Raw genomic sequence first — 23,435 nt, forward strand, 5'->3', positions numbered from 1 at the left:
TAATTGGCTAAAGCTAGCCCCAGATCTTACCTTTTTTCTTTAATTTCAGCTCTGTAGTGGGGGGAGCAGGATCATAGGAAGACAGAAGGGGGTCCCTTCTTTTTTCCCTCCCCCCAGGAACTCTTTCAGGCGAGATTTGTTGCTGGATCTAACGGCCGTTAGATCCCAGGGATCCTTCCGGAGCTCGCGGCTGCGAGCCCGGTGACGATAGGGCCTCTTAGGACACAAATTACCAGGCCGCAGAAGCATTTTCGGCGGACTTTTGAAAAAAAGCGTGCGCGCCCCAAACGAAGCCGATCGGCTCTTCCGTGGCTGATCGCAGGCCTCATTTGAGCGGTGGCGGCGTTTTTTGGCCTCTCAGGGCACAACGTGCCTTCCAGCAGGAAACAAGTCGGTTCCTAGGCCCTCAAGCCGATCGCCTTTTTTTCGCGCGTGCAGCCGCCATTTTGGGGACCACGCGATTGCGAATTCATTCAATTTATCGGAAATTAGGGGGATTAGCTACGAACAGGCTGCTGATCCTCCTAACTCGCTGGAATTGAGCGGTTCCCGTTCCCATCTCACGGGGATCCTCCCTTACTTACGGGACTGTGATTCGGGCGTGGGCGCCATTTTGATCGGGCGGCCACATGGGCCCGTTGTTCAGGGAACCCAGATATTTCATTTTCGGCCGTTATTTAGGCGCGGCCGCCATTTTATACTGTAACTAGATTTCAGGGGGAGCCCTCCTGGAGCAGGCCTGGTGGTCTGCAGGTGGGCGGTTCATACATCTCTTCTCACTCAGGCCCCAAATTCTGAGGACTGATTTCTATTAAAATTTGACCGCAATAAGAGCAGAGGTTTAGCAAACCCTTTTTTTCCCCAGCTTGGTGCCTCCTGGGAAAAAAATTATTGGCTGCCTTTGTTAGGTAGCCTGCAGCCCTGTTCTTGTGCTGCTTACCATAATTCTATACTCACTGAAAGTATTGGGGCGTGTATTAGATTCAGCTACTTCCTGTACTTTTCGGCGGACCCACGGTGACCCATCAGAGCACCGGTCCTTGTTAGTGACACGTTTATTCCGGGCACCAGGCACTCCCATTGCGTGTCTGTCGTTGCCTGTGATTGCATCAGTACCTGGGTCCCTGATGTCCTTTGGAATTGCGTCCGGCCGCACCCAAGGTGATAATTCCCTCTAGATACCGGAGGCCCCCGCTTGAGCCCCTGCGCTATCAGAGGATGGAGAGTATGGATTCCCTCGAGAAGGAGGTCGTGTCACCTTCTCTGGCCGTCGTGAGCTCTATGCCAACTCATCTGGAGGGATCCGACAGAACTGCACAAAATACTAAGGTAAAATCTGCGAAGAAGACATTAAAGGGTGCAGATAAGCACACCACCAGGAGACACCAAGCTCTGGAAAGAGAGTTTTCTAGGGCGCAAAAAATAGCCCGTCTGGACAATGCTCATACGGGGGGGCAGGAGCAGGAGCCCCAGATCCCAGTTACTCAGGTGCCTCAACGTATACCAGAGGCCACTTTCACACCCACAGCGGCTGGGCTTCGCCAGACCGAACAGCTTTCTTTCCCATCAGAGGAGCGATTGTCCATGTTGATTGCTCAGGCAGTGGACCGCGCTCTGAACGCTAAGGCAGTTCCTAACCCTCCAGTCATAGTTTCCCCTCCTACCCATCATCAGACAGAAGAGCCTCAGTCCGGCCCCTCCTCCCCGGCTGAATCCTTGTATTCTGAGGGTTTGTCGCTACCTGATCAGGGCTCTGACCAGGAGTTTCCGATGTCTGAGGAAGAGGAACAGTCGGCGGACGCTCCGGCGCCCACTGGAATGTTCCACTCTTCGGCATTTGTGACATTGCTCCGCAAGGTCTCTTCCACCGCACACCGTGGTTCTGAGCCCCCTTTCACAGCGACTACTGTTGCTCCCGATTCGGATCTTGATCCAAATTTTATTGAACCGGTGGCAGCTCAGCACCGGATCCCATGTCCGCCCATGTTTCTAACTGCGGTAAAGAAGCAATGGGCGCTACCGGCCTCCTTTCCCCTTCCGAGTGCCACGGACAAAAAGCTGTTCAACGTGGCCAAGGAATTGGAGGAAGCGCTGGAGGTCCCTGCGGTGGACGAGCCTTTCGGACCATTGATTTCCCCAACAGCCATAGCTGGGGATGTGTCAGAAGCATTGAAGTCGGAGGACCGTAAGTGCGAGTTATCCTTTCAAAGGATTCACCAGGCATCCGCTTGGGCCATTAGGGCAGCGACCTCAGCGTCGTTCTTCACTAGAGCCGCCCACCGTTGGCTAAAACAACTTCAGGCTCGCACCCCCAAAGATGATGTCCGATCCCAACAGGACATCAGTAAGATGGTTGCAGCAATGGAATACGCCTCGGATGCTACGCTCCAGGCGACCAAGTTTGCATCCAGAGCTATGGCTTCAGGGATCACCAGTCGACGCATGCTTTGGCTCAAGCATTGGCAAGCCGATGCCAAATCCAAGTGGCATCTGTCCTCTGCCCCGTACCAGGGGGGTAAATTATTCGGTGAGGCTTTGACTCCTTATCTCTCAGAGAATAAGGATAAGCGCAAAGTGCTCAACCATATCCTCAGGAAATCTGACAAGAGGCAAAATTATGTTTCCCATAGGCAGTCCTTTCGGGGGGGGGGAATAGATACAATTATTCAAACTCCTTTCGTCCCTTTCCACCCAGACCGGACCGACAGGAGGGGCAATTCGACAGGCCGGCGAGCAAAGCCAGGCAACAGTACCAGGGCAACCAGGGGAAGCGCCCCTTTCGTGGGAGCGGCCGGCCATTTCGTCGCTCCAGGTGACTCCCCGGCAACGGGACCTCCCATAGGGGGCAGGCTGTCGCTATTCTTCCACCAATGGGAGGCCACCTCCACGGACAAGTGGGTGCTGAACACAATAAGGTCCGGCCTCTACCTGCAGTTCATCTCCACACCTGTAAACAGGTTCATTTCTTGCCCATTCCCCCGAAACCTAGCCAAAAGAACTCTGATGAGCCAGGCCATCCAGCATCTTCTGGAGATACGGGCCGTAGAAACCGTTCCAGTGGAACAGAGAGGTCGGGGATTTTACTCCATCCTCTTTGTCGTTCCAAAACCGTCAGGAGGGTGGAGAGCCATCCTGGATCTAAAAAATTTGAATCATCATATAAAATATCAACAATTCAAGATGCAGACGCTCCGCTCCATTTTGGGGAGCGTGAGAAAGGGAGACTTCCTGACATCCATCGATCTCACAGAAGCGTATCTCCATATCCCCATCTTGGTCGATCACCGGCGGTTTCTACGGTTCAGTTACAAGGGAGAGCATTATCAATACAGAGCTCTACCCTTTGGCCTCTCGTCGGCCCCCAGGGTGTTTACCAAGATCCTGGCGGTCCTGGCAGCTCACCTACGGATGGTACCGATCAGGGTCCAGTGCTACCTGGACGACATCCTGATCCAGTCGACCTCCGCCCACTCGGCGCGACAGGATCTCGACCGGGTAGTGCAGTTGCTCCAGGATCACGGGTTCTCGGTAAACTTCCCCAAGAGTCATATGGTCCCCACGACTCGACTATTGCATTTAGGGGCCATCATAGACACCAGGGAATGCCGGGTGTATCTGTCTCAGGAACGTTTGACCAACCTGAGAAAATCCATCCAAGTACGCAAGGGGCAGAAGGTTTCTCTACTCAACCTTTCCAGGGTACTAGGACAGATGATATCGGCCATAGACATAGTGCCGTGGGCCAGGCTCCACTCCAGGGAATTGCAGTGGTTTCTACTCCCCTTTCAGAGATGGAACATCAGTGCCTCTCAGGCAAGGGTGAGGCTTCCATCTCAGACCTCGCTTTCCCTCAAGTGGTGGCTGTCCCCAGCCGTCCTCAAAGGGTCGTTGTTCAAGGAGCCGGAGAGGCTCCTCCTCACGACCGATGCCAGCCTCTTTGGTTGGGGGGCGCATCTTCGCTCCCATTGGGCTCAGGGGCGTTGGTCTCACTCAGACCTCCGCCACGATATCAACTGGTTGGAACTGAGGGCGGTACATTTGGCTCTCCTTCACTTCCACAGCCAGGTCCGAAGGTGTCATGTGTTGGTCCTCACGGACAACATGACGGCCAAGGCCCATGTAAACAGGCAGGGGGGCACTCATTCTCGAATACTTCTGAACGAGGCATTAATATTGGGGACCTGGGTGGAGCACAATCTCGCGTCCATCAGGGCCGAGCACATCTCGGGGAAAGACAATACCCAGGCAGATGTCTTGAGCAGGGCGACAATAGACCACTCAGAGTGGAGGATTCACCCGAGGGTCTTCAAAGAGATTTGCCACCGCTTTGGGCTACCTTTAGTGGACCTATTTGCCTCACCGGCCAACACCCAGCTACCCCGCTTCTTCTCCCGCTTTCCGTCTCAGGGAGCGGAGCAGATAGACGCGCTGCGCTCTCCGTGGCCTCGGGGTCTGCTGTATGCTTTCCCACCTCTCCCTCTTCTTCCGGCGGTGGTATGCAAACTACTCCGGGAAGACGCGGAGATTCTACTGGTAGCCCCGTATTGGCCACGGAGACCGTGGTTTGCCGACCTGCTGGGTCTCTCTAAGACGGATCCGTGGAAGATTCCGCCAGACAGGATATCACTCAGTCAGGGAACCATTCTGCATCCGGATCCCCAGTGGCTGCAGCTAGCCGTCTGGCACTTGAGCGCAACTATTTGTCGAGGCAATCTTGCTCTGTAAGGGTCATTGAAGTTATACAGGCATCCTGTCGCCCGTCCACGAATCGCATCTATGAGGCAACGTGGAAAAACTTTTGTGTTTGGTGCGACAGACATAAGTTGTCTCTCTCACGACTCAATATTCCTAATATCTTGGAATATTTGTCGGACGGCTTGGTCAAAGGTTTGGCCCCTAATACCTTACGTAGGCAACTAGCGGCGCTCTCTACTGTTCTCGCCTGGGAACACGGAGGGTCGTTAGCTCAACACCCACTGCTACGCTCCTTTCTTAAGGGAGCAGCTAACATCAGGCCACCGACAGTACATAGATATCCTTCCTGGGAGTTGCCCCGGGTTCTTAGGGCTCTAACAAGGGCGCCCTTCGAACCATTAGCATCGTGCGATATGACCCACCTGTCACACAAGGTAACCTTCTTAGGGGCCATCACGTCGGCCCGACGTATATCAGAGCTGGCGGCACTGTCGGTCCGTAAGGATCTGTGCATTCTCCACCCGGACCGTGTGGTTCTCCGTCTGGACCCTACCTTTGTCCCAAAGGTGAATTCGCTCTTTCATAGGAGCCAGGAGGTTGTCCTACCGGACTTTTGTCCTAGGCCAACGTGTACTTTGGAACAGCAATGGCATTGCTTAGATGTCCGCAGGGCGCTCCGTTACTATATTGCACGGACAGCGGATTTCCGCACATCAGAAGCCCTGTTTGTCTCCTTTCACCCCTCTTCCAAGGGTAGGAAGGTTTCCTCTTCCACCATTGGCAGGTGGATTAGGGCGTGCATCATCGAGGCATATAGAGCGGAGTCATTGCCGGTTACACGAGGGGTCACAGCGCACTCCACACGGAGTGCCTCTACATCTGCGGCTTGGAACACTCAAGCGACCATCGAGGAGGTTTGTAGAGCGGCCACATGGTCCACTCCATCTCCTTTTATTCGGCACTACAAGGTCGATAAATTTGCCTCGGCGGAGGCCTCATTTGGTAGGAGGGTCCTCCAGCAAGTAGTATGCCAAAGTGCCACACCGGACCAGTCTGTTTCCCTCTCTCAGGGACAGTAGGCTTTGGTATGTCCCATGGGTGGATCCTCCATCTCCAGTGCTGGAGAAGGGGCGTTGTCTTACCTGAACGCCTTTTCTCAGCACGGAGATGGAGGATCCACCTCCCTCCCTCTTTATAGGATGTTATTCAGCATTGTAGGTATTTAGTGTATGAGCCAGTACGTCATCGATCAGTCAAGGGCTACGCTCGCATCAAGACTGGGCATAGGTCCAGGGACAGGGCGTGACAACTTTGGCTGACTTGATCTGATTGGGCAGGAATACAGTCTCAACCCATGGGTGGATCCTCCATCTCCGTGCTGAGAAAAGGCGTTCAGGTAAGACAACGCCCCTTTCCTGCTACATACTAAATCAAACATCACATGTACATTAATAATATAAAATATCAGACATATTCAATTGTTGGTTTTGAGTTCTGGGCTCCTTAGAACAATAGGTTCTTCCCTGGTTTTCAGTTTAGTTAAGTTTTCCTGCCTAGCCATTTCCTCTTATAGATGTTTTTATAGCTTGTCTTCTTCCTTTCCCACTCTAAGACCCAGCTAATTTTTGCCTACATATTTATCTTACATCCTCTCTTTATGCTATCCTTTCCTGTTTCCCATCCATTATAGTTACTTTGGTAAGCTTGTTTCTCCACTCAGTAAGTTTCGACTGCAGCAAATTCAATTTTCAATTTCTCTTTCAATATTAAATTTTGAAGACCATTCACTTATTCCTATTACTAATAATATGAGTTTAAGGCAAGGGGAACTTCCTTTCAACTCGTGGGATGTTTTTGAAACTGCAAACTTAAGTTGTAATTCAAATTGCAGTTTGCAACTGGGATCAAAATGATATTTGTATTCCATACAGATGTTTGCATCTATACTAAGATTGTTTTCTCCACCTAGATTCTAGGAGAGATCCATTCATGATATAGAAACCACACCCAGTCTCATCCAATATTTGGAGTAACTTGCTGAGCAGCAAATTAAGAAGGAATGCTTAGAAAGGAGTTTCAGAAACTTCACTGAATAAACCAAAGCTCATAGCCCAGTCTTTGACATTTTGTTTGGACATAAGAAACTTGGGTTGAAATCTACAGAATTTAAGAGTCTGAAATACTTAGTTTTGGTTCTTATGAGAAATTAATATTACAAATGCAAGGAGGAGTAGCATGCATATTTTGAATGCACACATATTAAGATTACTGCAAATCAAAAGATTACCTAAATCAATTTAGTTTAAACTAATATCTGAGCATCCATTCTTCAATCTGTGTTTTCTTTTTAACATTATTTGCATGTCTGTTTCCAATAGCCCCAAAATAGCAGTTATATATATTCTCTTTTGTAATGCTCGTTCGTTCATTCATTCATTCATTCATTCATTCATTCATTCATTCATGTGATTAATTTGTTTATGACCAGTTAGCTGAATATTTTAGAGAGCTGTTTGGTGTAGTGTTAAGGAACTAGACAAGAAACCAGAAAAATATGAGATTCAGTTCTGCCTTAGGTAAAAATTAAATCAGTCAAATGACTCTGGGCCATTCATTCTCTCTCAGCTCTTGGAAAGAGGCATTGGCAAAACACTTCAGGTAGTGATCCCTCTAGGAATAGAAGGAAATTTCCCAAATACTCAAAGAACAAGAAATACTCCATAAGAATAAAAGACACCCTCCCTCCCCTTGAATTGCTCATCACTGGTTTTAGTCTGAGACAAGCTGATTATGCAAAGAATTGAAATAGACAGAAGCTGATCACCCAATTAAAAAGACAAAAACACCTATGCCCACACTTCCTACACCCCTAAGGGGCAACTACAAAAACTATATGCACAACAAAAAGAGAACTTACAAGTATAGAAAATAACAATTGCAATATTTCCTCTAGACATGGAAGTACCAATCTCTCTCACACACATACACACACCCCACCTCCTCACATTTAACATAAAGGGCTCAAACCCCTATAAAAACTTGACCAAGGCACCATCCAATTGCTCCCACCAAGAACAAACCTCTTTGTTGTTAGGAAATACATGGATCAACCTCCTTTCTACAGCAGCCTGCCTCCTGTCTTATTTGTTTGAGTTTCTCCAGCTTCTGAGAAAGGGGCCTGGAAAATTCTTTTTAACACGCTATTAAAAATCTTGCCAAAAAGCTGCAAGAGACATGTCCAGGCAAGTGAAGACTGCTTCAAAACCCCTCTCCCAAACATGTAAATATTTCCTCTTGCAGGTCTACAAAGCAGCTTCCCCTAAAAATAATGTTAAGAGTTAAAGCAAAGTGACTTAAGCCTATTAACCTTATCCTATATATTACCAATACTTGAGGTTAGTACAAAGAATCCACAACTATCAAATAGAAGAGAAGAAAAAAAATGACATCAACATTCTGAGACAGTTTTGGGAAACAATGAAAGCAGAACCAGTTTTCTAGTGAGGCCTGTCAGTGTCTATTTTGCTACTTCACACAAGGGTATTTTTTTATCACAAAGGTTTCAAAACTGTTCAAATTTACTGTACATATTTTGATGTTAATGCAACTAATATTTCCTATACTGCATGAAGACAATACTATTTACAGATATGACCTTTCCATAAATTGATTTGTTTTAATTAAATCTTAAGTTGGTTGCTTTTATACTGGTATTTTTATTCTTCAACTGCTGGCTCGCAATTTCAAATACAAACTCAGATTAGACCATGGGTGTCAAACTCGCCACATCACATGACATGTCGCGATGTATCGCGACTCTTTTTGCATTGCCGGCAGTGGGGTGGGCGCAGCTTCGGTATGATGAAACCCCGCGGGCAGGCAGTTTGACACCCCTGAATTAGACCATCTAAATAACACTGTCAGGTCTTCATAGTCAGCCCTTAATTAGACAAGTGGGACAAGGGTCATGAGATTAGGCAGACATCTACAAAAATGTATTCAGATCGCTAGCTAAAACTCATTCAAGAAAAATATAAATTAGCAAGAAATAATAGATGTTTATCAGTTCAGGATCTATAAAATCTGTGATGAAATAAATCTTAGTAGCTTTATCCATGAGGGGCATCCCAAGTATTTGATTGGTAAAAAGATTGTTGTTACCTCAACAATTTGTGTTAACTGAACAGGTCGTGTATTAGCTGATAAGAATAGAAGAAACCTTTGAAAATAAAGGAATGGACATAATTTAGGTGCTGGCTGATTCCAAACTGATACATCTGCTGAAAGCCTTTTAGGATTAATTTGAAGTTTAACCATGCTTGAAATCTTGCTAAGTGAGATTAACCCTTTCTGAAAGACATAATCAGAACTGTCTCTTTTCTTTTCCTTATCATCTACAGTATCTTTTGCTCTTCACCCATTTTGTTGTTTCTGCCACAAAGAGGAAAGGGGGAATGTGTATGTTTATATACTCATGTGTTTCCGTGTGACTATTTAGTGTGGAAATAAGACCTCGGGATGATTCAATGATGTAATCATATTTGACTTATATAAGTATAGTATTACACATATGTTTATTTCTACTTCCTTTATTGTGTATCTCTAGTAGGTAGCATACTTAAGAATGGAATTCTTGTACCAGCCTGTGCCTGATAGTGGCTAATTGGTTGAAGAGTTCACTGCCTGAGAGGAGGAATGATTCAGAGATACATTCTACCACAGTGTTTCTCAACCTTGGCCACTTGAAGACGTCTGGACTTCAACTCCCAGAATTCCCCAGCCAGCCCTGCTGGCTGGGGAATTTTGGGAGTTGAAGTCCTGACGTCCTCAAGTGGCCAAGGTTGAGAAACACTGTACCATGCCTCTTTATCTCTCCCTTCTTCCACTGTCAGCTTGTGGAATAGCAGTTAACTCAAGCCTACAGTTTTTCCTTTCTAGAAATGATTTCACACCATGAAAGAAACCTGCATCTACCTTTGTGATGATGTTTCTTTATCAATTGTAAAGCAATTTTGTCTGTATTTGGGATTTTTTGCCAATGGACATGCATGTTCAAGCTTTCTATGAGGAACATCCTATATTGGAACTCTGTGACTTTGGAGCTCTTGCCTCTGATTTGTCTGAGTCCAAGAACCAAGTGACTAACTCTAACGTGCTATAAAATGATCATCTGGATTTTCTCCAGTTGTTGATGATTTAGGGAGGACTTTTCCACCGCAGTGTGTCACATAGTTTATCTAAATGAGAACGATGATTTGTATATGGGGGTAGGAATCAGTTAATGTTCTTGTGAAGTAATTTTTATTTGGTCAATGATCAGCACAATAAACAAAAAGTATTAATTTTATAAATTGTGTATTTTATTTTATAAACAATTAATTTGAATTGGCAGTTATTCAGTCTTTTGTCCAGAACCTTTTTCTTTATAGTGCAACAGCTGGCAGAGTTTTGTGTCTCTGTGTGTGTTTGTGTGTGTGTCTGTGTGTGTGAGAGAGAGACAGAGACAGACAGACAGACAGACAGAGGTAAATCCACATTTTTATTCTGGAGGAGGAAATTCCTGGATTGGTCAGCCCTCTATTGGCAGGATGAAAGATCTGGATATTGTTCACAACTTTTTTCTGTATATTAGTTTGAGTTGGGGGTTTTTTCATTTTGTTTTTGGTCTATTCCTTATTTTTGTGAAAATTAATTTACAATAAATTCAGACTCGGCTTCCTTTGGGATAAATATTACAAGTCACAATGAACTTCTGAAGTTCCCTGGTTCTAATACAAAGCCCTCCAGATCACTTGAGACTGTATCTAGCTTGGATTTTTTAAAGCAATGATATAAATAAATTTGGAGAGCACCAGTTAGAGAAGGCTGATTTATAAATACTTATGGATACTCACGTAATAAAGATAACATGATGTTCATGGTCCAATAACTGCTTAAAAACCATCAACTAACCAAATGGGTTATATTCTGTTACATTCAATAATAAACAATAAAGTGGTTTCCATTTCAGCACTTTATATTACAGGAAAGAAGAAGAAGAAAGCAAGTACTTTTTCACATAGGCATTTCCTAAACCACTGACCCATTTCTAAAACTATGTTTCTCAACCTGCGGTATATGTACAGAAGTAGACAAACTGGGCTTGACTTTCCTCCTCAAATCAGGCAAAAAATCCACAAGAGAAAGAGAGAGTGTTAGGATTAGGAAGGAACAAAGAGGAACAAGGTTCCCACCAAGGGTGCTTTGCCAAGGGGACTAATTATCTTGGAAGAAGAAGAACTTTCTCAAAGCCAGAGTAAAATACCTAACATAGCTGTGGTGGCTATGTGATTAGAATGAAGTACTGCAGGCTACTTCTGCTGACTTCTCACCGGCTCAAGGTTAACTCAGCCTTCCATCCTTCCGAGGTCAATAAAATGAGGACCCAAATTGTTGGGGGCAATAGGCTGACTCTGTAAACCTCTTAAAGAGGGCTGTAAAGCACTATGAAGCGGTATATAAGTCTGAGTGCTATTGCTATTTTACAATAGTTAGTTCTCTCTATTGTTATTTGAATGCAGTTATTGGTTTGGGTATATGGAAGACTATTCTCAAAGTGGCAAATGCCACTTGAGCTCTAGTTAGCTTTAATTCAAATTATTGTCATCAATATTACTGCCCTTTTTATTACTTTAAACATATTGTAACCAATACATGGAATAACAAAATGTCTGAAAAGATACATGCAACCTTCTAAAGAAAAAAAATGCCTTTTGTTTCTGTCTTGGGGAAAGCAGTTTATTTGACAAAGTGTTTGATGAGAGTTAAGATATAGAAGACTGAGAACCAATCCTCCAAAATTTTCAGGAAGTTTTATCTTTTAAAATAATATTACTGAATTTCAAAACCAATTAGCTCTATTCCATGAAGGACAACAAGCATTTTGAAGTTTCTTAAACATCTTGGGTGCTTTTAGTTTTACAAGTGAAAATAACATATCTAGTACAAACTAACCCAAAGCCAAGCTGCCTGCAGACTACCTCAGCATCGGCATCATCCCACTGGTCATCACAGATGGTTCCCCATTGGCCAGCATGATAGACTTCAACTCTTCCTTCATAACTGTGGCTGCCATCCACCAGCCGGACTGGAATAAGATCAGAGGCTGAAAATAAAAATATGAAAAAAAAAAATCAGTTTTTATTACCAAATCATGGAAAGCATAAAAAAATGCTATTCATTTCCTAGTAACATTTGAATATTTCATTTCTCAATCTAATAACTATTAGATTAGGGAGCCCTAGTGGCGAGTGGTTAAAATGCAGTATTGTAGGCAAACTCTGCCCAGAGCCTGGAATTCAATCCTAATGGGGCTCAAGATTGACCCAGCCTTCCATCCTTCCAGAGTTGGTAAAACGAAGATCCAGATTGTTGGGTCTTTGTAAACTGCCCAGAGAGTGCTATAAAGCAGACTGGGGCAATATATAAGTCTAATTGCTATTCCTATTACTGCAATGATCCTAGTTCCTGGCCTGTACTGATCACATTTTAAATAAAATTATCTTGTCCAGTGTTCAATGCTGGCCAGGAATTAGAATGCAAATGGGTTGGGATTGTGAAATGTAATGTTCCCAGTTGCCATGGCCAATGACAAGCCTAATAAATTGAGAGGGAAAGGTTGGATTCGAATGTATAAGAACATTGTAATTTAGGCATTAGTGATACTGCCATGTCCCAAACTATTTTCATGCAATTCCTCCCCTCAAATGCACACGCCTCTAATCTCTAATGGGACTCAGTTTTAATATAGTGGAATTCATTGCTAGCTACATCTAAGAATAAGCAAGATTTTAAGATGGCTAACAGGTTGGAAAAAACAGCTGAATAAACTTGTCTACCGAGCTCTAAGTATCTTTCATTCTAGCCCTCTTCAAGTGACCTTTTAAATCCACTCTATTAAAGGAGCCCTCTTAAAAAGAACAATGAAGCCTTTTTGAAATATGTTTTTCCAGTTCTACGTACATAGAAACAGCCTTTATAGCATAATTTTGATAAAAAGGAAAGGAAAGAAATACAAAAAAAGCCATAACATTTCTAATCTCTGTGCAGCTTCTATACAAAAATATGATTACAACTGGATATTTTAAATATTAACAATCAACTGGCAGACAAAACGTGTTCCATTTGGGAGCTAGGAAGAAGCATGGCATGAACTTTTGCAAAAGATGACAAATTGCCACACCACCAAGTATTTTTGGCCTACGCAAGTATATATACATACATACCATATTACATGCCTTGACTATCAAGGCATCATTCTCAAATGATAGGCATGCCTTTCTAGCAGCTGCTTAGGGAACATGATCTTATGCTTTAATCAGCTTCACAAGAATTCCACCTTTTATTGAATAATAGTGTGTAAATTCAGAATTCTATGGGAAATCCTACTTCTTTGTAAGTTCTAGGTTTTATTTCTAAGAGATTCCATAGCATTCTGATTTGAACTTCTTACCTTTAGACATCAAAAGGAAAAACCTGTGCTAATCACAATTTGTTTTTCTTAGAGATATCTATGGGTAATTAGGAGGCTCATTGTGATCTACACTGATTCACTACACCTAAGCAATGTCAACTAGTGAGACATTTTTCCCCTACTATGTCATGATAAACATGTGAGGGAGGAATGCAGGCAATCAAATATGTTGATGGACAATCAAACTCTTGACAGAAAGTAGAAGGCACCAACATATTTGCACAATAGGAAGAGAAGTTTTTCGGTAACAATAACAATAAAGTCTACAAAATTCTCCAGATGGGAAAAAACATTTGAAGTAAATAGCACACAAAACATAAAGCCCATTATTTTTTAATAGAGTGGGCACTCAAAATCCAACTGAATACTGAAGTATAAAAATTACCGGAAGAGGAAGACTACTTTGAATTTCATAAACAAGACTACTCCCAAAGAAAATTTTCTTCTTATTCTTTAAAATGAAACCTTTTGCATATATATATTGTTAATTCATAGACAGGGTAAGGATTTTGTACCACTCTCTTTTTTGATCCCCAAATCACTGTTTATATCACTGTATCAGAACTGCATTTTAGTATGGTGTGCATGCTGATGGTATCATTCAGAATTAACTTATTTTAGACTTTCTTGGTGTGGCATTTCCCCTAAATTACACAATTATTAACCCCAGCATATCTAGAGGGCACCATACTCAAGAAGACTGACTTAATCATTATCAATAATTTTGTACTATGTAATCCTCCATCACATCTTCCTGTATGATACTGCTGTTTCCACAGTGTAAGACTAAATGATGTTTCTTGTTTCTTTTTTACCATGGAAAAAGCTACACGTGACAGCAGCTGCCATATTCTGGGAACACATTTGACCTTGCCAAATAGTTTTTTCACATAGCATGATGTTTTCTTCATTGCCATGGCAATGCACATTGCTCCAATGTACAGGAATAAGGCCTGATCCAGAAAATAGGATGTGCTTTGCTGTACCTCTCCCCCTATGGAAAGAACAACAAATATAGATCATAAAAAAGAAAACCAAGATAATTACAAACTCTTTGTTAATATTTTATTCCATGCTAAATATTACATGTTTTTCCCTGATCCACAAAATATCAGAGAAACATCAAGTAGCTATGGGACCACTGCAAGCCAAAGTACAGGATCAAAGTGCAACTAAATTATTTTCAGAATTTCACCAAACAGTAATTTCTTTAGTAATTTCCAAAACTGCTTTTTAAACTAAGTTTGTGAATACCTCTGTGAATACCATGGACAACTGAGAGGACAATCAAATAGATTATTGAACAAACCAATCCATAGCTGTCACTCAAGGCACAAATGATTGGACTCAAATTATCCTACTTTGGACACATTATGTGAAAACCTAGCTTTCTGGAGAAGATTCTAATGAACGAAAAGATGGGAGAAAAGAAAAGACAACAACCATCAGCAAGGTGGATAGACCCAATGATGGTGGTGATGGGGTGCTGTTGTAATAGCTGAAGGACCAGGTTAGAAAGAACATATATGTATTGTAGTTGCTAAAAGTCAACAACAACTTAATGTCATGTAAACATTAATATATTAGATATAAAATCCAATTATATAATGGATTGTTGTTTGAAAATTCATGATAGATGTTATAAAGCAATGCAGAGTCAGGTCAACCAAAACCATTTTTGGTTAACAGTATGGTATTGATACGATGCTTTAAATTATTAAGTCAGCAGGAATCACTAAAAATTTCTAAAGTAGTCCCAAGTTGTATCTCAGAATTTAGAGCCAAAATACTCTAACTGACTGAATGATATTGTAATGCTGTGCCAACCACTTTAAGATCTTAAAATTGTCTTGCCTATATTTCTCAGATAAGCAAAGTATATAAGAGAGCTGTCACCATTTTCTTTATCTCCTTATTCCTAACTTGTATGTAATATTTTATTTAATTAAGAAATATTTATACACTTCTCCCTACATTACACTTTCAGACAGTTTTCATACTTCTCTGAACCTATCAAAATATTAATGTTTATTAAAAATGCATTGAAAGCACATAGAACAACACAATCTACAACTAACTGCTTCAGAGAATTATACAACAGTGCTCATAAAATACATATGAGCACCTGCCTATTACATCAGTTGTTGTATACTTTTTGAAACTTGCTTTTTGGTAAGCATCTATATTATAGTAGGATAATAGTGTTTGCCTTTTTGTGCTACAAATTAATTCAGCTTTTAATGTTAAGTAATTGACTAAAATTTTGAATTATTGAATTATTCAAAAGCGATGCTAGCTAAATATATAAATATAAAAAAATAAATTATGTGAGAAAAATTAATAAATTTGCTACATAATTTAGGAACATTTGTAAATTAAACTAACAAGATGGTGTAACAAAACTGTTACAGTTTAGAATCACAGTAGTCAAATTTCAATACCAGGAAGTGTCTTCATAGAGATTGGATTTGGGCTGAGCTTGGCAAGTGTTGATCCATCCTTTTTAAACAACAGCCCTTAAGACGTCTGAACATATTTTGTTTAATATTCCCTGTGAGATTTCTTGTTCTGTTCACTTCAAAGATTTATAATGTACTTTGGTCTTAAGGTTTTTTTATTCTCAAAGCACTGTACTGCTTGATTGAAACAGACATTCTCTATACAGATAAGGCAAGAATTAACATTATTCTAGAGCAGTGATGGCGAACCTTTTAGAGACCGAGTGCCCAAACTGCAACCCAAAACCCACTTATGCATCGTCGGGTGCTGAGTGGGTGTGGCCCATTGGGTGGGTGTGGCCCATTGGGTGGGCGTGGCTATGGTGGTAACAGCAGACTGGGTGGGACTAAAAAGTTCAATCAATCAATTCCAACTTTGCAAGATCTTTTTTTCCCCGCAAGAAGTTGAAATTGACTGATTGATTGAACCTCTTTTTTTTTGTACATGGTGGCGGAGGCCTAAAGCGAAAAGGTTTTATAAAACCCAGCTGAAGGCCTAGGACTGGGGCGAGGGCGCGCATGCCCATAGAGAGGACTCTGAGTGCCGCCTCTGGCACCCATGCCATAGGTTTGCCACCACTGTTCTAGGGATAACCAGTTTAGCTATATAAGACACAAGCTACCACTCAATATCATAAAGGAAAAATTATAGAACTGTGTTTATACTATTTTGCTTTATTTTAGCTCTGACTAGTAACATGAATTAAAATGGGATCTATATATGATCAGCCTTATCTATTTACTAAATTACAAGTTTCTTACATGAGAATCATATCCATGCAGAAAATGGCAAGTATATATTGCTGTGCATCATACAGAACAACATATTTAATTTTGTACGTGTGGACCAAAAAAGGCTATTATGTTCTATTGAAGATTAATTTGCACAGGATTCATATTATTTCTTTTATAGAAATTTGCATATATGGGAAATTAGCCCTGCAGGCAAGACTGCAGCTTTTCCTTAATCCCTAAGATCCAAATAAGCCTTTCAATATTTTTGCTTTAAGCATAATCTATTTTAAAGGGAACTAAAATCAGTGCAGTGTAGACAGAATGAAAAAGAAATGTGCCAACATGAAGGATCCAGAAAAAAGAGAAGGACATTTAAAAAAGGACTTGAAGATAATTTAAGCATTATTTCATTAAAAGTTGAACTTCATATATTACCAAGTTCCCATTGAATTCATTATAGCAGGAAAGTTACAATTTTTTAGTTTCTATAGAATAGCCATAGAAATACTCTGCATCCTGGATTTCACTGCATCAAATCTATGCATCTCTGTAAGTCTTATCAAAACTGGGCTCCAAAAATCTGGAGTACCATTTGATGAAAACAAATAGACACGGAAAATACTAACTTCTTACTTTCATCTAGATAGATATCCCCTTGTCAAGAAGCAAAATTTAAATCTTCAGGATTAAAATTTAAGCAGTTTATCCCCTTTACCAAAGAAAAAGAAAAGAAGATTAAAAACTATAAAGCAAGCTTGGAGTCATACTCACTATCTTTAGTAGAACTGCACAGACTAACCCTAAATAAAAAAGTAACATCTGTTCAAATTAACATTCTGTTTCACAAGAAATACTGAATCACATTTTAACCTTTCTTTGTAACAATAGCGTATAGCATATTACTTGTTAAAAGTACAGTTATGATTTTTAATGAATTTAAAGTAATCAATGTAATATTACTCATTAACATTCTAGAAAAGAAGTAATCGATTTATCTATTAATCCATTTATCTAATATAATGATGCAAGCTATGTTTCAGGCACTGTAGCAGATGAGAAATTTGGAAGTAACTGCCTTTGTATTTACAAATGATATGGAAAAACTTCCAAAAATAGTGTTATTTAGTCAACATTAATTTACTTACCCAAGTTCAAGTTGCTGACATATCACAGAAGCATCAACATTATCCCAGTGGTCACTGCAGATTGTTCCCCATATTCCATTTAGATATATTTCAACTGTGCCTTCAAACTCATTTCTGCCACCTTTAAGTCTTACTGATCCTGTTTATTTTTGTCAAAAAAAGTGAATTTATTTCAGAGATTATGGTAATATAGTCATTACAAACTATGAACAAAAATTATGCCACATTTAGAAAGAAATATATTCTGTGTGGCATTTATTTTTGGCGTGATCTGAAAGAGGCATGTTGAACCAAAATATATAAACAATATAAGCCATACCCTTGCTCTAGAATGGTTTATGTCACTTTTTGATACAGTCAAACTTTCTGGATCTGAGGTTTGTCATTAAAACTGCTTGAGCATCAAAAGTCAATCAGCTAAGTCCTCAGTTCATTCAGATTCTTCTAGATCAGGGGTGTCAAATTGCTGGCCCGCGGGCCAGATGCGCCATGGCGAAACGACGCCCAACCCCATTGCCGGCAATGGAAAAAAAGTCGCGACACATCATGTGACATTGCAAGTTTGACACCCCTGTTTTAGACCATTTCAGCTTCTCTATCATTTCATTGTCATGCCACTGGTATGATATGAACATTACTTAAGGTATGTTTTATAATCAATCTATCCAATAGAAATAGTTTAATACAACTGCACTTAATGTGTTCACTATGGACATTTTTTTCCAAATTTGGGCAGCAGTAGCAAAGTTAGTACCATACTATCATTGTAGGCACTACCAAAAGATGACTATTATTATGAAACTTGGCCTATTCCACAAATGGATGCCAAAATGAGTAGGTCAATCAAATAATACTAATTTATCAGAAAGCAAGCTGATGACACTCCTATTACCCTTCTAAACCCAAGATTCCATCTTATTTCTTTCATTCTTTTGAGCAGATGAATATATCCCCAAATGTAGCACAGAGCAAAAACTCCAGAAGTATCCTAAAATACAGATGATGGTAAAGGCTGGTATTTTTCATTATTATATGTCAATTTCTATTTTTTGTTCATTTACCAGAATCTTTTAGAAAGGCAAAGGTAGCTGCAGGAAATAGCCGAGACTGCCAAGGTTCTAAGATTACAAATATCTGACAGGCACAACACTACCAGCCCTAGTGAATCTCAAAGATTCTTTTCCACGAGGCAACTGGACTGTCTTGTTTTTCTTTGAAGATGTTTCGCTTCTCATCCAAGAAGCTTCTTCAGCTCTGACTGGATGGTGGGGAATGGAGCTGAAGAAGGTTCTTGGATGAGAAGAAGCTTCCAGTCAGAGCTGAAGAAGCTTCTTGGATGAGAAGCAAAACGTCTTCAAAGAAAAACAAGAAAGTCCAGTTGCTTCGTGGAAAAGCATCTTTGGGATAACTATGACCTGGATGACTGAGAATCTCCATAGACTCCTAGTGAACGCAATTACTTCCTAAAAGCTCAAAACATCCATTACAGCCACTTACACAGCATAACAAAATAACAACAGACAATACTTAATAAAATTAGTAAATGTCTTATGGACTAAAATATTATATAGTTTTTCTATAAATAAGGTTAACCAGTATTGAGATATGGACTTATTACAGAAAAAGTATTGTTTATAATCTAGCTACTTTATTGCTCCCAGTAACTAGGCTGAAATTCAGAAGAGTGTAGACTAGGGATTTCAAGTAGTAACAGAGTTATCCTTGATGGTATTTCTCTCTAGCCCCTGTTTAGTAACTGTTGTGATTAAGGTATACAGGCAAAGAAATATCAACTTTATAAAACGATTCCTTTCTTATAAACATTTCAAAAGTCTGTGTATGATTGCTTTGCCTCTCATTTATTGCCATTAGATTTCAAGGAATTAGAAAACAGTTTATTTTAAAACTTGGGAATTTTTTTTATCAATGGTTAGAAATACAATAGAACGAGAAAAGAGCTTGAAATTAAATAGAATAAACAATAGGTTTTTTACTAAGCTTTATCTTCTATGTTAATAACAGCATTATTACTAGTGATTTTAGCTACTAGTGGCGATAGAATCAGTTGATATTTTATTAATTATGGTTATTTACTTAAAGGAACTGTATTTACTTATTAGTTTCTAATTCTATGATTATAGTCAACTTTACTTATTATAACTGTTTAGTATTATATAAACTATGCTTACTCGATATGTATATCCGGACGGTAATTTGCTTGTTAAAGCATGGGATTATTGTTGGGGGCTACCCCATTACTGTGCCTCCCCTTACCCTATCCTGAATTCCTTATTCCTACCCCTTCCCATACCCGTACTCACCCTATTCTTTCCCTACCTGTATAAAATCTAATAAAATATTTATAAAAAAAGAAAACAGTTTATTTAACTTCTCATGACTCAAAGTTATAGGAGTTTATTTCAAGCAAAACAATGTACCGATTTTTTCTATGTATAAGACGCTATTTTTTCCTGCAAACACCCTATTCAAAAGTTAGGTGTGCCTTATACAAGTGCAGCGTCTTATACACGGAAAAATAATGGTAACCTCCGCAGCCCAGGGCATGCCTGTGTGGGTTGCCATGCCGCTTGGTGCAGGTGTCAAGCCCCTGTGGGCTTGCCACTAACAAGAGGGGGGAGGGGGCAAGATCGTCGGCCAGCCAAACTTCCAGATTTGCCGGCTCAGCTGTTCGGCGCTCTGCCGAACAGCTGATTGGCGCGGAGAAACTCACTTGCCAGAGCATCTTGTACAAGGGTGCATCTTAGATGGAAAAATACGGTATTTATTCATGTCTGACCACAAGCAGATCATGTGAATTTATGGAATGTATAAATTCTTGGAATGAAGCAAACAAGTACTTAAATTGTAAGATCTATATTACTGAATAAACAATTGTCAAATATGGAAAGCTCCAAATACAGTACATACAAATAAGAAGTTCTTAATGTCAATCTGACATTGTGGGATATTTTCTAAATTAATTAACATTTTTGATTTGTGTTTTTAAATATGCTTTTCTTGTCCAGTATAGGCAAGCGTTGTCCACCAATCTTATATGAAATGGGCATAAGTGAGTATTATTTTTCAGAATACTGTATGGCAGATAAAATATGAATGCCTCACCTTTAAAAGATTTAACTGTATATATCAATTGTCAATGTTAAAAATTATCAGAGTGAACTGAGAAAAAAGTTAAAGACACTTAGCCTTCTCCTTTTTTATGATAGCTACAAAGTGGACACATATAATAGGCTAATGTCATGGTCCAGACTGTGACTCCAACTGAACCAATGAAATGTCAGACCCAGGAGACGCCAAGCCTGGAGTCAAAGTGGCTGATCAAATACAGGCACTATTAGAACAGCTGAAGCAATCAGATTATGTTGCATGGGCTCCAAGCTCTCCTGCGAATACAGTGGAGAGCACAGCAAAGATGCTCAGTGCTGCTCAAGAAATTAAATCTACAGCTGGATGTAGCCTGCTTTAAGAGGCAGTCCCGACTCATGGTCCCAATTGGATTTTCTGATTTCCTGCTCTGGTGTGCTATTTCTGTGAATCATTCTCATGAAACTCTGACCTTGGATTGGCTAAGAAACCTGGGTTAGCTCTCTGAACATTGGCATGGATTTTGACTACTTTTCTCTAGGTTTCTATTGACAGCAAAACTACCCAGGCAAGTTTCTTTTCAAGAAACTTTACATTTCTTCCCTTGTCTATTATTTGCTCAGCCTTGATTAAATTGTTTTCCTCATGTAGCAACTGTGTGTGGGAGTGTGAGATCTGAAACGGGACAGCTAAAAGTTTATGTGAGTTATGGTTTTCATTAAGACCTTCCCATCCTTGGGCCATGATATTGTCAAAATTGACACCAATAGATTTTTTTAAATATCTGAAACATCAGGTATCTCATAGTTAATACATTTCATTAACTTTGTTTCTTTTTTTTATCCTTAACTAGCACTTTTGTATCTTTTAAGATCTACACCCATCAATCTATGGCCACTTTTAACTGTTAATTCTACTTTGCTCATAATGTACTAATTAGAGGTAGAAGGTCTTTCTAGAAGCAGCATGTTCTATAATTCAAAGATGGACTAATGTTGTATTTCCTTTATATAAAATATAGGCAAGATGTAGCCTTTCAGATATTACTACACAACTATTTTCATCATTAATGCTTGTTGTAATAGCTAGTACTGGTGTGAACTTACGTTTTTTTTGTTTTGTTTTTTAAAAAGCCATGTTGACTATTGGAATTTGAAGAAAGATACAAATATGATAAAGTTGCAACACAAAAAAATTCCAGACTATTTTATTCTAGCCCTTAGGCTTTGCTTTGTACAATGAAGATTTAGAGATTATTTTAGGTCATTAGATTAAACCGAGTTGGCCAGCTCCTAACTATGCAAACAAGAAATTTCAGAATACTTTTTACTACATTCCCTTCCTAACTATGTAAAGAATGTAAGTATGTCATATGCAATTGTGCATTCTATTCACAATTTGTGGATATGGTATCATCCCTTGATACCATACTGAAAGTTAAGTGAATAAAACAATCCTTATCAAAATGTTAGTTACTTTTCAGTTGATTTTCAGCTCCATTTTACCTTGTTAAATGTATAGTTGTGGCAAATATATTCAGTTTTACAACTGTGTGCTGGACTTGAAGAGGAAAAGGTACTTCCGTGCATTCAAGTCATGAATTTTGCCTTGTCTACAATTTCTTACACCCAAAATGACTTTTAGCTGGGACAGCTGCATGTTCCTTACACAAGGTACAGAGTAGTACATTCACAGCCCTGCCTGCTGTAATTTACACTTGCTTTCAATTCTTCAAAGGAATTGTACCTTTTGTAAATTGTGTAAAGCATACTGCTAGGTGTACAACCATTTCAAAGCAAAGAATCTATGTCTATGTGTAATATATTGACGTGATTTACAAACATCAGATTTCAGAAGGATCAATGAAATTGATCAAACTGGTCAAAATTCTATATTCACCATTTATTTATATTCAGTGTTACCTGTGCATAAGCAATCATTTAACACTAGGACTCATCCCTATTTTCATGTTAATATTTTCTTTCAATATTCAATTTTTGGCAGACTGCTTCTATGATTTATTTCCTAGAAGCTAGTATTTCTTTGAATCTAGTAATGATCATGTCTAAACTAAGGACACCTCTCTTGTCATTGGGAATGATTTCAAATATGAAGTATCTATTTTCCAGAGGTAAAAAAAAAGTCTGTAGAGGAGAGAGAATAATAAGGAAAATCTAGATTCTTAATCATGGAAGCTCACTGAGTGATGTTACACCAGTTGCTCAGCCCAGCCTACCTCACTGGATTGTTCTGACTGAAAAGAAAATGTAAAAAATATCATGTTCTTTGACAAATACATAGCCTAGAAATAAAATGTCATTTGGAAGGAAATCTTCATAATAGTAGTAAAAATTGTTATTATTGTTACTTACTCATATGATAGCTGTGAATGACCAAGCACTATAGTTTTGAGCTAATAACTGAAGTTACCAAATTTAAAATACTTGAAACTGCAAAGCTATCTCCCACACTTCCACCGCTATGTTGCCATTGCAGCATTATGTTCATTCTGCAACCACTGATTATAGAACACATGTGAACTCTATGAATATGTGAAAACATACTGTATTCCTTAATTATATTATGTTTTATAAGCCAATACAATATGCGTGCTTACTAAGCAGCAGTTGTCTTTGGAAAAAAAAATACTGAAAAAGTGCTGGTGCAAATCAAAGCAAAATAAATCCTAGTTAAAATCCTACATAGGTTTGACCGAGTTTTACTTAACTGGTTAATATTCACACA

General features: G+C 40.1%; 1 protein-coding gene across 1 annotated transcript in view; it reads right to left on the bottom strand.

Moving 5' to 3' along the window:
* Positions 1–23,435, bottom strand: part of PRSS12 (serine protease 12) — a 48,926-nt gene that overhangs the window by 21,720 nt on the left and 3,771 nt on the right. Inside the window, exons 2-4 of the mRNA XM_015823287.1 lie at positions 17,586–17,724; positions 14,023–14,201; positions 11,689–11,839 (exon numbers count right to left, since the gene is read on the bottom strand). Of these exons, the coding sequence (XP_015678773.1) occupies positions 11,689–11,839; positions 14,023–14,201; positions 17,586–17,724 (469 nt within the window). The remainder of the gene's footprint in view (positions 1–11,688; positions 11,840–14,022; positions 14,202–17,585; positions 17,725–23,435) is intronic.

This window comes from Protobothrops mucrosquamatus, unplaced genomic scaffold (genome assembly GCF_001527695.2).
Source record: "Protobothrops mucrosquamatus isolate PMUCROS unplaced genomic scaffold, P.Mucros_1.0 scaffold1825, whole genome shotgun sequence".
NCBI classification, from domain to species: Eukaryota; Metazoa; Chordata; class Lepidosauria; order Squamata; family Viperidae; genus Protobothrops; species Protobothrops mucrosquamatus.